Source organism: Theropithecus gelada, chromosome X (genome assembly GCF_003255815.1).
Source record: "Theropithecus gelada isolate Dixy chromosome X, Tgel_1.0, whole genome shotgun sequence".
Lineage (NCBI taxonomy): Eukaryota > Metazoa > Chordata > Mammalia > Primates > Cercopithecidae > Theropithecus > Theropithecus gelada.
The window spans coordinates 43,271,624-43,288,155 of record NC_037689.1 but is presented as its reverse complement, the minus strand read 5'-3'; the positions used below and the strand labels follow the sequence as shown (position 1 = coordinate 43,288,155).

At 32.9% G+C, this 16,532-nt stretch overlaps 1 protein-coding gene across 5 annotated transcripts in view; it reads right to left on the bottom strand.

Moving 5' to 3' along the window:
* Positions 1-16,532, bottom strand: part of CNKSR2 (connector enhancer of kinase suppressor of Ras 2) — a 301,612-nt gene that overhangs the window by 144,079 nt on the left and 141,001 nt on the right. For all 5 annotated transcript variants that reach the window (XM_025373440.1, XM_025373441.1, XM_025373442.1 and 2 more), the window contains exon 8: positions 13,714-13,782. In XM_025373440.1, the coding sequence (XP_025229225.1) occupies positions 13,714-13,782 (69 nt within the window). The remainder of the gene's footprint in view (positions 1-13,713; positions 13,783-16,532) is intronic.

The following is a 16,532-nucleotide window of genomic DNA, read 5'->3' as shown; positions in this document are numbered from 1 at the left end:
TTAATGGTGGTTCAATTAAAGGGAGTAAGGACTTGCAATATATACTTTCTTCTTTATACTTTTATTTCCTAAACTTTTGGCAATAAGTGTGAGTTACTCTTGTAAACAAACAAAACCAACAAAATACATGAACCTAGTCTATGAATAGCAACATTCCAATTAGAAAATAATAAATTTTATGAATTACCTAATCAGGACTGTTTAATATGGATGGAAAATTTCTACCAAAACTGCAGAACCAGAAAGGCAACACTACTATTTAAAACACAAAAAGGTGGTGACGGAGAAGTAAAATCTGCTCTATGCATTATACCTTGATGACTGACATGAGAGAATATAAATTTATTATTCAGGTGTACTCAATAAGTCAAGAACTATACTATCCACTGATTTTTGATTCAGTGAATGATCTCAGTAGATACTCCACTTAAGTATTAAATCAGTTTCACTTAGAAATTATTAAATAGGAATGAAGCCTACTGAGTAATTTACAGCCTATGTGTAACATTTTTCTTAATAACATACGTAGGTTTTAGCTATATCAGTCCCATCCTAGTACTTGTATACACATAAACAGCAACCAGAGCTGTGCCTTTCTCATTTGAATAGTCCTTTTTTTCCTTAGTCCTCTCTCAAACTCCTTAAATTTGAATCATTTCTATCTTCTTTACCAAATATAATTCTTAACACTTTCCCCCCATTTATTGGTTTTGGTCATGTTCTACTAGAAGTCAAATATGACATGGTGCTAGAGCTCCAGTACAAATAATTCCAGTCTCTGGGATATTCTAACATACCTTTAGCCATATAAAATATATAAATACGTGTTAATCATTTTTCTTTTCTTTTTTTCTTTCTGGTTTTTTTTTTTTTGAGACAGAGTTTCACTCTTGTTGCCTGGGCTAGAGTGCAATGGTGCGATCTTGGCTCACTGTAACCTCCGCCTCCCGGGTTCAAAGTGATTCTCCTGTCTCAGCCTCCCAAGTAGCTAGGATTACAGGCATGCACTACCACACCTGACTAATTTTGTATTTTTAGTAGAGACAGGTTTTCTCCATGTTGGTCAGGCTGGTCTCAAACTCCCGACCTCAGGTGATCTGCCAACCTTGGCCTCCCAAAGTGCTGGGATTATAGGCGTTGAGCCACTGTGCTTGGCCGTTAATCATTTTTCTAGGTTAGTTTTCCATTTTTTCATTTAAGTTTCTGGTTGTGGTTTAAAAATATTCAGTGTGTGAAACTTAAATTAGAAACCATGTAAAGATTTAACAGTAATACGTAGAATGGCTGTAAAGTACTCTTTCCACTGGCTGTAATCAAAGTATATACTAGCAGGTAGAGAGAGTTTTGAAAGAAGGAAGAAGAGGTCCTAGTGGTTACTAATATAATAATAACTAATATAAGAGTGTAAGCTGCTAATATTGGAAGGAATTAAATAAGGTGCAAAATTTAAAGAATTTTTTTTTTTTTTTGAGACAGGGTTTTACTCTGTTGCCCAGGCTGGAGTGCAGTGGCACCACCATGGCTCAATGCAGCCTTGACCTCCCAGGCTCAAGCAATCTTCCCATCTCAGCCTCCAGAGTAGCCGGAACTACAGGTGTACACTACCATGACTGCCTAATTTTTATTTTTTTGTAGAGATGAGGGTCTCACTATGTTGCCAGGGCTGGGCTCTAACTCCTGGGTTCAAGAAATTTCCCCATCTTGGCCTCCCAAAGTGCTGGGATTATAGGCATGAACCACCACATCCAGAGATGAAAAATATTCTAATAGTCAAAGATATCCAAAAAAGAATTTGGCTGACTTGTGAAACAGATCAATATCAAGAGATGTTTCAATATTCTTGCATAGGTCAAATAATTAGGTAACCTTCAGTCACAATACATTCCAACTCTAAAACAGAGTGGGTAGGAACATGAAAATAGATGATAAAGATTAGTTTGAGTAAAATAACATGGTTCTGTTACATCTCTGCTTACCTGTCCTCCATCTTTTCTTCCTCTTCCCTACCAATAAGTGTACCTGTTTCCTCTAGGCTAAGTGTTACAAACCTTTCTAATACTTCATGCTGTCTTCTTACAATAATCTCTGTCAAAAGCTTTCACCAACAACTTCCTGCATGACTCCCAAATCTTTCTACCATTCCTGCTTCCTATCAATAACTCTAGAGTTATTTCCAACTGTTTAGCTTGTCCACGTTAATAGCTACTGAATAATCGCAAGCATCAACAATTCACTGTGCCAGATTCTTCATATCTATGTTACATTCTTTTTCTTTATATTTTCATTCTTACAAAAGCCTAATGAGGTAAACTATTAAACCCAATTTACGTGTGTAGAAACTGAAGCAAGAAGAGATTGTTTTCTTGGCCAAGATTACAAAAATAGTAAGCGGTGAAGCCAGAACTTACATTAATGTCTTTTCAATTCTAAAGCACAGTATTTTCCCTTGAATATCCACTGGTAGCTCACATGAATACAAGACTTTAAAAATGAAACTCATTATCTCTTTACTTTCATTCACCAGAAAAACAAACAAACAAACAAAAAAACCCAAACAAACCAAAAAACTCCCTGTCGTACTCTAAAGTTGGGAGTTTGGAGTCACCTGTGACTTCTCTCCTCTTTTTAATCTATTTTGTGTCCTAACAAATAGATCCTAGCAACTAATGCCTGTTCTCACTGCCATAGTTCTGGCTTGGATACCTACTGCTAGACTGAAACCAGAATCTTAACCTGTCTTTCTGCTTCTAGTCTTTTGCAACTCCAAAATACTGCTACCGTGTAAAAGTTTTCTGTTTCAAAACCTTTAACAGCTCTCCAAAGGCCCAACTAAGGAACAAATAACCAATACTCAAACAGGTCCTTTGTCAGTATGGTTGATTATAGCTTTTTCAGATTATTTTTCTTCAATGTGGTTCTCAAACTTTAGTATGTGTTAGAATCCTTGAAGCCTTGTTAAAAGAATGCTGAGTTTTAACCCCCAGGGTTTTTGATCCAGTAGTTCTGGAGTCGGGCCTGAGAATTCCTCCACCCACCCTTTATTTCCTAATACAAGTTTCCAAGTGAGGCTGATATTACTGGCCTAAAGAACCACAATTTGAGAACCTCTGTAATAGATTATGAGCTCCTTGAAGGCAGTCACTTGCCCATGTCTAGATCAGTTTAGGTGTTTCACATGTTTCTGAGACTAGATATAACTCATAAGTATTTATTGTGTGTCTTCCACATAGTATGAATACAACGGTGAATGCAGCACAGCCTGTGCCTCGTTAAGGAGCAATAAACAGTTACAATGCAGTAAGTACCTCAATAGGGTGAATACAGGGTGCAATAGGAGCCCCGAACAAGGGCACCTAACCCATCCTTGAGGGTCTAATGAAGGTTTCCAGTGAGTTTAAGCCAAATTCTTTGGGAGTTGGACAGGTGAAGATGTGGAGGTTGAGGGGGTAAACAAGGCTCTGAGGCAAAGTATCACTGGTTTGAGCAACTTTCAGTAGTTCAGTACACATAGATGACAGAACAAGGGAAGGAGTAATGAGGCAGGAGAAACACACAGAGTTCAGATGAGTATAAGAGGCTTTTAGAAAGTTGATAATTAAATGAGTTAGTTGAGTAATGAATATACGTTTCCTTCAAACACTGTGCTTTTCTCTTTCGCTGTATCTTTGCAAAAGCACTCTTCCCTCTGCTTGTAATTTTTCTCTCACTTATAAAATCTTACCTATCCATAAAGATTCATCTTACATGCAGTACCCATTATAAAGCCTCTTTTTAAAGGTGACATCATATTTTCCTCATGTGAATCTCACAGCATACTGCATAACTTGACTAGTGAGCTGATATGGTGACATGATGATGTAAATGTTTCAGAAACAATAAAGGGCCTTGAAACTCGAAAGGAGGGTTTAGTTTTGTACATAAAACCAAGATGTAGTATTAAAATATTCTTTAAATGTAATATACTTAAAATTTGTCACATAAAAGATTAAATGACCTCTCATCCAAAAAAGTAAAACACTTGATACTAAAGCTGCAACATTCTGTACCCCAAATTTTCAAGTAAACTTTCTCCTTATAAATGAACCTTTGAAAAAATATTTCTATCTTTAATACTCCAGACCTAAAGTCATAGCGATGTGATTAAGACAAGGAAAGGAACAGTGGGTATAGATCCTATTTGCCCTAGAAAAATTTTACTTTATCATACACATCATATAAACACTGTTATGAAGGTGTTTTTTCAGAAAAATATTTTGTAGTGCTTTTTCAATATTTTCATAGATTAATTCATTCACATTAATTTCATGGGCTAAAATGAATCTTTATAAAACCACCATATGCATTTTTATACAAAATGTCTTATTATTAGCTATAATGTTTTTCACATACACTGAACTACTATTATCTTCCTCATTATCCAAGGTAGCAGAAGTCAGTGTCTACAAGCAACGGCAAGTCATATAGCTTACTAATTTATATATAATCCCCAACATGTACATTAAAATGTATTTTATACACAACACAAACAGGATTAAAATTTCCCAAGAAGGTCATTAAGGAATCCCAAGTGCTAAAAGCCAGAGGTTCTGCTTTCTTGCGGATGGGGCTTGTAATTGTTTTGATCAGGCTGAAGCAGACAGCAGGTGTTCCTTTGTGAAGGACAACATAAGTGGGCAGGTCCTGGAAAATTGGTTGCCTGGATTAGGTGCACAAGAGGCTTTGGGGTTGGTGCTGAAGAGATGATAGGCTTCTTTTCCCCTCGGTACACAGAGGGAAGAAGTTGTCTCTGACCCCTTTAGAACTTGCCCTGGTCTGCTTTCCAAATAACAGCTGGTGAATTATTTGACTAACATATGAAAAGATAATTTCTACTCTATGGTCCCAAGTAGCCAGTTACAAATAAACATAAAGGTAAGAATTTAAGCCTATCAACCCAGACCTTCTTTACCTTTTTCAGGGCTATATTTGGAGTTGCAAGAGAGCATCTTTATACCCACAGGCAGGAAGATAGAACATTTCTTAAAATATTTTCAAAGTTATTACCCTACACAAGACAAAGAAACAGATTCATTATCAACATTTACACACACTCCTGTGTTTACACACACTGTTACTCACAGGTTGTAATGTATAAATGATACCTTTTCCCAAACAAAATTTTAGACACTAGAAGTATGCCTGTATGAAGGTCTGATGAGTCATGCTACACCCAAATATCCTCCTGCTCTTTTTAAGAGCACTGAAGAGACTTAATTCAATACACAAGCCATCATGCTGCCGCTAATGACACTCTCTGTCTTTGCCTATTTTTTTGGTGCTGACATATTTATTATCATGTTCTGTTTCTTTGTGTTACTAAAAAGATACTGAAGTATCTAATAAATTAAACATTTTATACCAATGACTACCTCTTTCTTTGGGAAAACAATCTATGTGAAGGAAATAGCATACTGTTATAACACTTCAGAAATAATGAATTTTGATATACAATGCCTTTCAAAGATCCTAAAACTATTAAATAATGAGTACCAATCTACAAAATCCACCTTCACCTAATTTTTTCCCACAAAATATTAATTAAAAAGTCTTACAATATTAAAGTCTACTACATTTGAAGATATCTTAATTTTGTTCTTTCACAGTCATTCATTCACTGAACAGAAATAAAGAATTAGTCATGGTTCAGGTACAAAGGAATATAAGCTAATGTGTATGCAGTGGTTAAGGAACTATGCAAATAAGTGATTTTTAACCCTAGCTTAAAGTAACTTAAATAGGTAACTCAGAGTATTCAGAAATGCCCCAAGGTTTACCTATTTTAAATAAAACTTTAGTGTTGATATTTTTATAAACATGATTCAAAGACAGTCTTGGGAAAAGATAAAAGGAACAAATATTTGAAAAGAAGAAATATGGGAAAGATTTTATTTTCATTAGAGAAAAAATGCCCACAATTTAATGTCTTTATTCATTGACCCATTCTTCATCTCACATCCTCCTGATCTTTATATGGCACTTATCCACTGAAATAAGAGTATGTCAAGGCATTTGGTTTTTTAATGTGACTTAATTTCAATGTAAAACTTAGACCATGTTGAGCTGCTCACAATCTGAATTTACATATATCTTTTTAATACTTAATATTTTCATGTGAATTTCACAGTTATGAATATGTGTGCATATATAATGTGTGTGTATAACTATATAGTATTTAAAAAGAAAGCATTAACAGAGAACATAATTTCTCACAGCTAAAGATGGACAGGGAGTCCAAGACAGAGAGCCAACTCAAACACTACAAGAAGCTAGCACTTTTTTCTCCCCTGGAATCTTTTTCCCCCACATTCAAGAAGTTCTGAGAGCTAAATCAGAATTTCTTGATTGACTCATAATTAAGTTCATGGGAGAAAGAAAATAGTGATAATAATTTTTCATGTAAGTTTTATGAATCACCCACATAGTTTTACCAAAGGTGGTGACTTTTCATACCCTGTTACTTGCACTATCTCCTGTAACCTATCACTTATATTAACTGCGGACTTTGCATAGTTGGTGTCTTGACTTTTGTGACAAGCTGATTCCAAAGCTGTGGGTATAGTTCAGCACTTTGAACATACAGCTCACTTTCCCTTCTCCCTTTCCAATATGGCATTTGGTAATGTTGTGGTCTTTCAAAGTTAAAGGTTTATTTTGGAGACTTCATGGTTTTCATTCATATACGCTACAGAAAACTAAAAGCCAATTTTGCTTTTATTTCAGCATCATTCATAATGTCCTTTTACTTCATCAAAACATGAAACTGAATGGGTCTGAAAGCTTTTCCTAAGGAGAGAAAAGGAGGAAGACAATCACATTGTAGTGAAAGGTAGAGCTGTAATGTAAACCTCTGATCATACTGTAGAACCTCAGTCCCCAAAAGAGCAGTAACATATTTTAAAATAACCATAATAATACAGGTTCTTCTCTTTTTGAGACAGGGTCTCACTCTGTTGTCCAGGCTGGAGTGCAGTGGAACCATCATAGCCCTCTGCAACCTTGGAACTTCTGGGCTCAAGTGATCTTCCTGCCTCAGCCTCCTGACTAGTTTGAACTACAAACACATGCTGCAACACCTGGCTAATTTTTAAAATTAGACGTGGTCTCGGTATGTTGCCCAGGCTGGTCTTGAACTTCTAGCCTCAAGCAATCCCCCTCCACCCTGGCCTCCCAAAGTGCTGGAATTACAGGCATGAGCCACCGCCCTCAGCCACCATACAGGCCTTTAACTAATTTTTTAATCAAGATATTTGCATGGGTTATTAAGTTATTAAATTTCAGCCATTCCTTCCTATATTTCATTTCTGTTCTTCTTACAAAGATGCTGGAAAAATATGTATTTTGAAATAAAAAGAAAAGACTCCCAGTCACCAAATCCAAAGAGTAAAATGAAGCATCCTTATCTAAAATGTTAAAGCTCCCATTTATAAGAATTTTGGGGAAAATCTATACTTATAAAAAATTCATGCTTAAATTTAATTCAGGAACCTAAATGACAAAATTAAAAAGCAACTCAAACCCTAGTATTTAAAAAGTAATATGTTTAAAAATGTACAACTTTGCTATAAATGATTTTAACAATGTCATTTACTAGCAGACATGTAACAAAAATATGCTTATTTGAAAATTTAGCAAATACTGCAATATATGTATATATTTATCAAAACACAAAACTAAAGCACATATATGTGTACATATATATATATATAGCTAAAAGTATTCTATTTATTAATAGAAATTTTAGTAAAAAAAAAAAAAAAAAAACTTCTGTAATGGCCCTAAGTATTTTCACTGTAGAAGTTACCTTTAGAAATCACTTTACCAAAATTCCAGCAACTCAGACAAAAAAGAGAACTCAATGTCAGCTCCAAATGAGACCACAGTGAACTTCGAATACCATTTTTCCAACTTTTAAAAATCCTTTATTGTCCACTATTAGGATAATAAGATACAGAAGGGACAGTGTGAGAGGAAATGTAAAAGTGGCTATATTACCTACAATTTGAGCTACCATGCCAATCAGAATATTAATTTAGTGGATGAAACCTAAGCTTGAGTCCTAGGGCTAAATAAACTAAAAAGAACTTAAGATTAATGCCATTATCTATTGAATTTCCAATTATATGGTGGTTCTATAGTGTTTCCCTTTCATGTGATGATTTTTTTATCGAGCAGTTAAATGTTATCTACTGATTGCCTACTCCTACTATGAAAAGGAAGTGGATTGGGCAATTGTGACTGGCAGACTCTTGCTTTTTTGAGAGATTACCAAAAAAAAAACAAAAACAAAAACAAAAAAAAACCACGTGGGGGGGGGGACTGAGGATGATACTGATTTGCAAATGAGCCATACACTTAATAAGTTAATAAGCCAGAGTAGGTGAGAACTTCAGCCAATAGATACATTTTAAACACATAAAATAAAGTTATAAGGAAACTAAAAATTCCATGTAAAATAACTAGATCATAGTAACCACACGTTGAAACTGAAAGATAAAGTTTAATCATAAAAATGAAACAGTAACCATTTTAAAAAAGTAACTACTCTTCCTGATAAAGCTAGTAAGAACTGCACAAATAAGAAAGAAACAAGTCAGGATGCACAGATCTGCAGAGAAAATAAATTGGTTAACAGGAAGTAACTATTATTGAGATATCATACAATTTATCTCCTTTATATAAGGACTTAAGATAATAAATTTTAGTTTGATGACAGAAACATGAAATATATTGGATGATAAAGTAATAAATTGATTTTTCTGTACAAAATAAAAATACAGTTTATATCAACATGTATCACTTCAAAACCAGTTTCCACACATTCTCATCAAATCCATAATGTTCAATGTGAAATAAAAGAAAAACAATCTATGAAGCTCTCATAAACTATCTACTATATATGGTAGAATCTGAAAGAAAATATTATTATGAGTAACTGAAATCACTGATGTATTGTTTCCTTAATTTTTGGTAAATGTCTCTTCATAATTTTTCCCCCTTCCAAAAGAGAATGATTCACTTGTTCTATTTTAGAATACCGATTTCATAGAATTCTAACACAGTTATTTTAGGCTATTATAAGAACCCATTATTTATTAGGCAATATGTTAAACACCATGCTAACATAATTAATCTCTGTAGTCCATAAACATGTGTGTTTACAGGAATAAGATGTGGGGTACACCAGAAATACTGCCCCTTGTGGTCTCAGTTTTCAATATCTTAGGTGTATGGAATTATATGATAAATACTTTCTACTCTGAGAAAGCAGAACAGAATATGCAAGAATAAATAAAACTTAATGAGATGAAGAGTGGAGGAGAAATCGTCCAGTGAGAAGAGATGAGAATGATAAAGAAAAGAAAATGGAATTAGAAGAAAATCAAAAAAATAAAGACAACGATTTAGCAAATTAAAAAGAGAAAGTAAGTACATCTGCTGTTAAGACATCATCATGGTATTGATTCCACTCAATGACTCATTCATTTCTGCTGAAGTCCAGGGAAGGAGGTAAACTGAGATGGAGGGAAAAGGAGAGATGAACATTAAGGGGTTACCACACTCTCCATTCATTCTGATTATGTTGGCTTCTCCTTTGAACAATATTCTCCTGTTGTTCTGGGGTTGAAGGAACAAGTGAGGACAGAGTCCAAAATGAGAGACAAGAGTGAGAGTAAGGGAGACACATAAATGAAGTTAGATGAAGTTTTGAGATAGTCCTTCAATCTGTTTCCTCCCCCCACACTTTCTGCCATCCCTAGCCTTGCTCAACTATGTTTATCATTTTGGAGGTAGCAAAAACCACTAGCTTATAGTACTTATCTTCCATCTCTCACTAATCAATGTAGAATATCCTATTTGCTGCAGTCTATCTTCTTCTTGACTATCCCAACCTGGTTATTTTCCATTCCAGTATCCTTTATAGCCTCATCTATTGAACCATTTCTTGCCATAATGTAGTTGTCAGGTTCCAGAATACCTTTCAAAATAACAGTGAATAAGTTTTAATATTTATACAAAATAAAAGGAAAAATTTCCAAATGTTATTAATAGATTCAACCATCATATATGCCACTCTTTTCAAGTGATATTACTAAGAGACTGTTTTTAGTATGGATAGAATCTTTAGAACCCTTGCACACCAAAAAGAGTATTAACATGAAATTGAACAGATTATAAATATTCCCCAATATTTTTAATAACTATAAGTAGTCTCATCAGCTAAAAAAAAATGTATTAAAAGTGCATCATGAGGGCAGAGTTGCTGCATCAAACTATGCCGAGGTATCTCCCAGAGAGAGGGATGTAGTGGCAGATGAAGTGGAAAAAATCTTGGGAGATTCCAGCAGCCTTTGAGGAGTTGGATCTTCAATGGTGGGGAAGACATGTAATAAGACTCAGTCTGCTTTGCTTGGATGTTCATGATTTTTTCTTCTTCCTATCTGGCAGCCACAGTTTCTCAGCCATAGAAGTATGTTGGTTTGAAAAACTTAAAAGCCACTTATAATAAAGAATATAGCAACATGAAAAAGGACATAAAACTTCCAGTTTCATTTCAAATAAGAAAATACTTTTAAAAAAGGAGCAAACTAGAAACATAGACATCTAATTAGACATCTTGAAGATATACCATACTAGCAATGTAAAAAAATAGTATTTGAATTCATCTGATTTATTCAACTTTCTCAGACTCTTAGGGAAATATTTAAAATAATTTTTGTATTTATCTCAAGTAAAGAAAAATATCACATTTTATATTTTACATTACTACCTATAGTCATAGGAAATTTTAGAATTACAGAAAAATACTAACTGGGTTAGTATCATCCAAAATTATAAGATTTAACATTGTTCTTTTCATTAATGAGTCTAAATTGGTATGGAACAATACTGGCAATCTCACTATTCTAGTCAATTAATGGATTAGATAATTAATATTAATTATATATTTCAAATTTATTAGGCCATACTTTAATGTAACTATTATATCATAACCAAACCCTATGGTAATGAATGTAGGGAGAGAAGGGATAATTGCAGACTATAAATAATTTATACTTGCTTCAATTAAGAGAATTTCCATTTCACCACCTCTGTATATTGTCTAATAAGAGATTAAATGCATTGTACAGACCACAATACAGGTAACATCAAGAAAAAGAGAGCAGAGTAGGCTACATTTAGTGAAATGCATCGGTTTTGCCCAAATATGCCTCTACTTGAACACAAAAAAAACCTGGCAACTGATCATATTATTAAAAAAGGCTACTTTCATGAAATTCAACATACTATCCTGTCTCTGTTACATTCCAAAATCAATTTGTTGGCTCTAGCAGCAGTATGCCAAGAAAGAGGATTCGAATTGGTCCAACTGCTGTAGCAGGTAAAAGAGAAGAAAGGAGGTAGGAAAGTTAATTGTTATTGAGCTCCTAATGTGTGCCCGACATTATGATAGGTGTTTTACATATCTTACTTATCTGAGTGAAAGAAGCAGAGTGAGGAAGTGGCAGTAAAGTTAAGCTTCAACCCTATTTCTAATTTCAGTTTAGCTGGCTCGCTAGCCCAGCTACATAAATTCTCACTTCCTTTCTTCTCTTACCCTTGGCCCCACTTAATCTTTCATTGAATCCTGAGATTTACTTACATGCTTGTTAGGATTCTTCCTCTTTTATTGGATAGTTACACAATTTTTGAGTTTTGGGAGGAAGTATAATAAAATTGAAGTAAGAATATGGGTCTTAGAGTCAAAGAGCTTTGAGTTTTGGGTGAGCTGAATAATTATTCTGAGTCTCAATTTCTATATACACCTTATTTGCAGGATTATTGCATAGACTAAATGAAATAAAATATGTAAAATACTTAACATGATGCTTGGCACACTGTAAGAACACAATAATTGTTAGCTATGGTTATTATCATTAGAAAAAGGTAAACAGATGCAGTTACCATGACTCACTTAAAGCCATAAGTCAATTTCAGAGCAAGAACTGGAATCAAGTTTCCCCAAACATCATTCTATGTAGTTTTCAATATTTTAGAATATTCCTGTGATGTAAAGAAGCATTTACACATTCTAGGTGTATTTAAATGTCACCAATCCACATAGATTTTATTAGTTTATTTGTAGACTTTTAAAGGCTTTCATATTCATTTCATAAACACCAGTATCTTTGTTCCACAAACAATATCCTTTAAATAATTTTATTTTTATTAGAGACTAATTTCTATCCTCTTACTGACCATCTGGAAATGCATGCTGCAACTACTGAACAGATGTCATGTTTGTTAAGGTCACATGAACATTAGAAGAGGGAAAAGCTACTCGTCTACTGAAGCAGCTGCTTTATCCCACTGCCCAAATCCTCATCCTATGGGACAGGAAACTTCAATCAGAACAACCACTTTGTACAGTTTCTGGTAATCAGAAAAGAAAGCCATCAAAACTGTCACAGTGTGGAAAGGCTTTGTCTACTACCAACACTCTATTATTCAGTGTCAAAGGTGCACCCACGCATTTAATTTTGAAAACGTTTACCAACTTTTGCTTCACTTAGATAATGAACTTGGAGATATCATGGCTTTAATTATCAGAGTTTAGAAGCCTTTCCAAAATACCACAAACTTCTCAAATTATTCAAAACAAAAATTGAAATGTCATTTGCCTTATGATTAGAATCATTGAGAAAAATCAGGCTTTTCACAAATTTTCTTCCATCACTAGGACATGCAAGAGCAAATTTAGTTAAATTGTGTAATAGGAAATAATTACTCACTCTGATGAGTTAGTGAGAAGGAATAGAATACTAATAAAAAATCTGCATTTTTTCAAATGAGTTATAATATTAATAATTCTAGATTATTTTAACTTTTTAAGATAACAAATATACTTTATTTGGCAGAGAGAGTGGAAAAAAGTGAATCAACTGAGACATATAAAATAGTCCAAAATGAAAAGCATATAATGTTCATTTTCTAAATCTAAGATTAAGAAAAATAACCCTTAAAAATCTACAATAGGCACAGAATCCCACTATCACAAAAAATGACAGTGGGATTCTGTGCCTATTGTAGATTTTTAAGGGTAGATAACAAAGGGATTTGTGAGGTTCATAGGGCAAGAACATTTTTTAAAACTAAAACTGCTGTCCTCTTTTAGGAAATAAGAAGCTAATTCAGCTATTAAAAATTTAAAAATTTTAAAAGATCTACATTTAAAATACTCCCCCCAAAACCACCAGATACTTTAATGAACTTTGAGTCAATGTTAGATAAATGGATGTATGCTGTTATAAAACATCTACTAGGTAATTCAATAATTTATAAAGTGAAACTTTTAAAAAGTTGTATCAAGAAAAGGTTGAATTTATATACACTGTCACTTTAATTTCTATTCTAAAATTGTTATTCCAGTTCATGGAATATGTACTATTACCTAGTACTTGTCCATATAGAAATGTATATATAACCTCAACCATCACCAATCCTCTTCATGTTCTTTTAAAAAAATGCTTTACATTCCATCAAATAATTAAGAAGAATCAATATTCAGTTATTTTTTTCAAAAGGCTGTTCAATATTTTGTATACAAACAGGAATTTCATTTCATTGGCATTCTTTTACAGCTTTAGCAAATCAAAATTAGTTCCTCCCACTGACTCTTAAGGTAATTATACATACCACAGTCTGATGATTAACTTGAATCACTTCATCGCCAGCATGGATTTTCTTGCACCGATCTGCAGGTGACTGAATTTAATATAAAAGAAATGATAAAGAACATAAATTTTATCCGTCATTTCCTGTCTCTGGAAACACTACAAAAAGTTCATCTCCATAAATTAGATTTAAAAATTAATTAAAAATTTCAAGGAATCAAACTAATAAAAATGATTATTAGTATTTAATACATTGTTTTTACCTTCTAAGCCAGTTAAATTAATAAATACAGAAAGAAAAAATTAATAAAAAATAGTTTGCATCCTATGCATAGCTAATGACAACAACCAGAAATGCAAAATAACATACAGATATTTGTTATAAAAGAATAACACGTTTCTGAGAGCACTATGAAAAAATGATAATTGGTATTAACTTTTGTAAACTTTATACAAGCAACTCTCCTAGGTTCTAGTGGGTAACTGCTTCAAAAATGCATTTCAAAAAATTGTATCTTTTTGTATTTTGATCCTTTCCATTTGATATAAATAATTCACATTAACTTCAACAAATCGATATTTTCAAGTACATGAATATGATCAGCATCAAATATTTGAAGTTTGATAATTAAATTGCTAATTTATTTCACCAGTAACACCAATTCTCAATAATCTAGCAAAGCAAATTAAAAGATGGACAGCAATTAGTTCAAATCATATTACATAACATTCTAATTGTCTACTTATAAGAGGATGCTATTTCTCATGTTACATATAGTGTAATACACTGGACAGTAAAACCACATTCAATAAACTAATATTTCTATAGAATGTAATAATCTAACACTTTTTTCCTTTATTCCCATAAGGGATTAAAAACAAAAACAAACAAAAGAACAACTTGATAAGCTAATACTGACAAGTTTTAAGGAGTTTTTAGGAAATTAAAATGAGATTTAAGATAGAAATTTTATATTGCAGGTCTGAGTAATGAATTTAAAATATTATATTTTTCTTCTGTTAGCTACTAATTATTGATTACATGCATTTTAATATGCTTTTGAACATACACAAAATCTATTTTTATAAAAATGTATTTGTCTAGATAGATGTGCATGTGTTTATCTATCAAACACAACCATAAATGCTGTGATACTCTTCATTATTATCTACTGAAAGCTAAAGAAAAATAATATAGTAATATAATCTGCAAAGTAAAATGCTACTTTTGAGACCCTGGAGTAGGACATACTTTAAAAGTGATTTCCAGTTACTTTTTTATTCATTTCCAATTATTTTTAAAACATATAAGTCTTAAAACAATGTTAACCTCCATTCAACACATTTTTAAAATTCAATAAAAATATTTGTCATAGGCTATAATTCAAGATAAGACAACATACCAGGGAGTTCTAGTTACTGAAGTAATAACACAAGTACATTATTAAGGGGATAGATTAATCTACAATAAAAACTCTAAGAATAGTGTCATAACAATAATATTTTTATCTCACAGCACCTTTAGGAGGTGGACATATTACCAAGTCAGACAAGTATCATGAAACAATTCTGAAGACTGTAAATCATTGATATATTTGTAACTATAGTTGGTTCCTGTGGTATTTAGTTCACAACTGATCTTTTTAAAGGAAAGTATAGAAAAAGTATCCAGCAAATGGCTCTAGTCATTATGTAGAAGAAAATGATAGTACATAAAATTCAAAGAAACTGAAACATTTTGCACAGGTAAGTAAAGAAGTCATATAAATTATAGACTTTTAGTTTTAAAAGACATCCTAGAGATAGAGTTTTGTCCAAATGCCTCATTTCACATATAAGAAAACTAAGAAACTAGGGCACAGCAAGGCATAATAACTTACCCACTCTAGTGAGCAGCTTTACTAAGACTCAAGACAGATATCCTAATTATAAATGACTGAGGTTACCAAAAATACTTAAATATTTTTAAGAAAAAAAAAGAATCCAAAGATGAACTATTAATATATGGTTCATATCTGAACTACTCTCGGACTCAATCTTTCTTTTGATCACTTATCTATTCATCAAACATTAGTGAGTAATATGAGCAAGACATAGTGCTCAACACATTTTTGCAGACCCCAGACAATATAGAGAGATCCATTCCTACCAATTCTTCAAGACACAGTTCAAAATAACCATTTCTGTGATTCTTTCTCTGATTTCACTTGGCAGCATTTACTATTCTTCCCTTTGTCCATCCATGCAAATTACACCACTGTTTATAAAGATGAACCCCCACATGCTCTCCACACCTTGATGGCACCAAACTAGTTTATTTTAAAATTCTTCCAATACCTAGCACCATGCCTGAAACATAGCAGACATGAAGCAGAGGTCTGTTAAATGAACAAATGAATAAATGAATGAATAAATAAATCAGAACGAACAATCGATGACAAGCATATAGTTTGTAGCATCTTAACTGCATTTAAAATTGTTAAAATCTTCGTAATATGCAAATTACTGATAGTCTTGATCCCTTAAGACTCTCATATTTAATACCAAATGTGAAGCTGCTCCTGCACTCCAACTGCAAATATATATTATGTGTTTCACCTTTCACAAGAAACCAAAAGAAGCAGGGAAAAATATCAGTAAGTGATTAAATAGGGGAATTAGATGAAAAGAATGTTGATTTTCAAAAAGCAAATGCTGGTAAAATGTTCAGATCAATAATAATTTGAGATTAAACTAATTCCACCTCAGTCTTCTTTAAAATAGCACAGCATAAGCATGCAATTGTCGGAATCTCTAAAAGAAAAAAAAATTAATACATTCAAAGCTCAGTACCTGCTTATA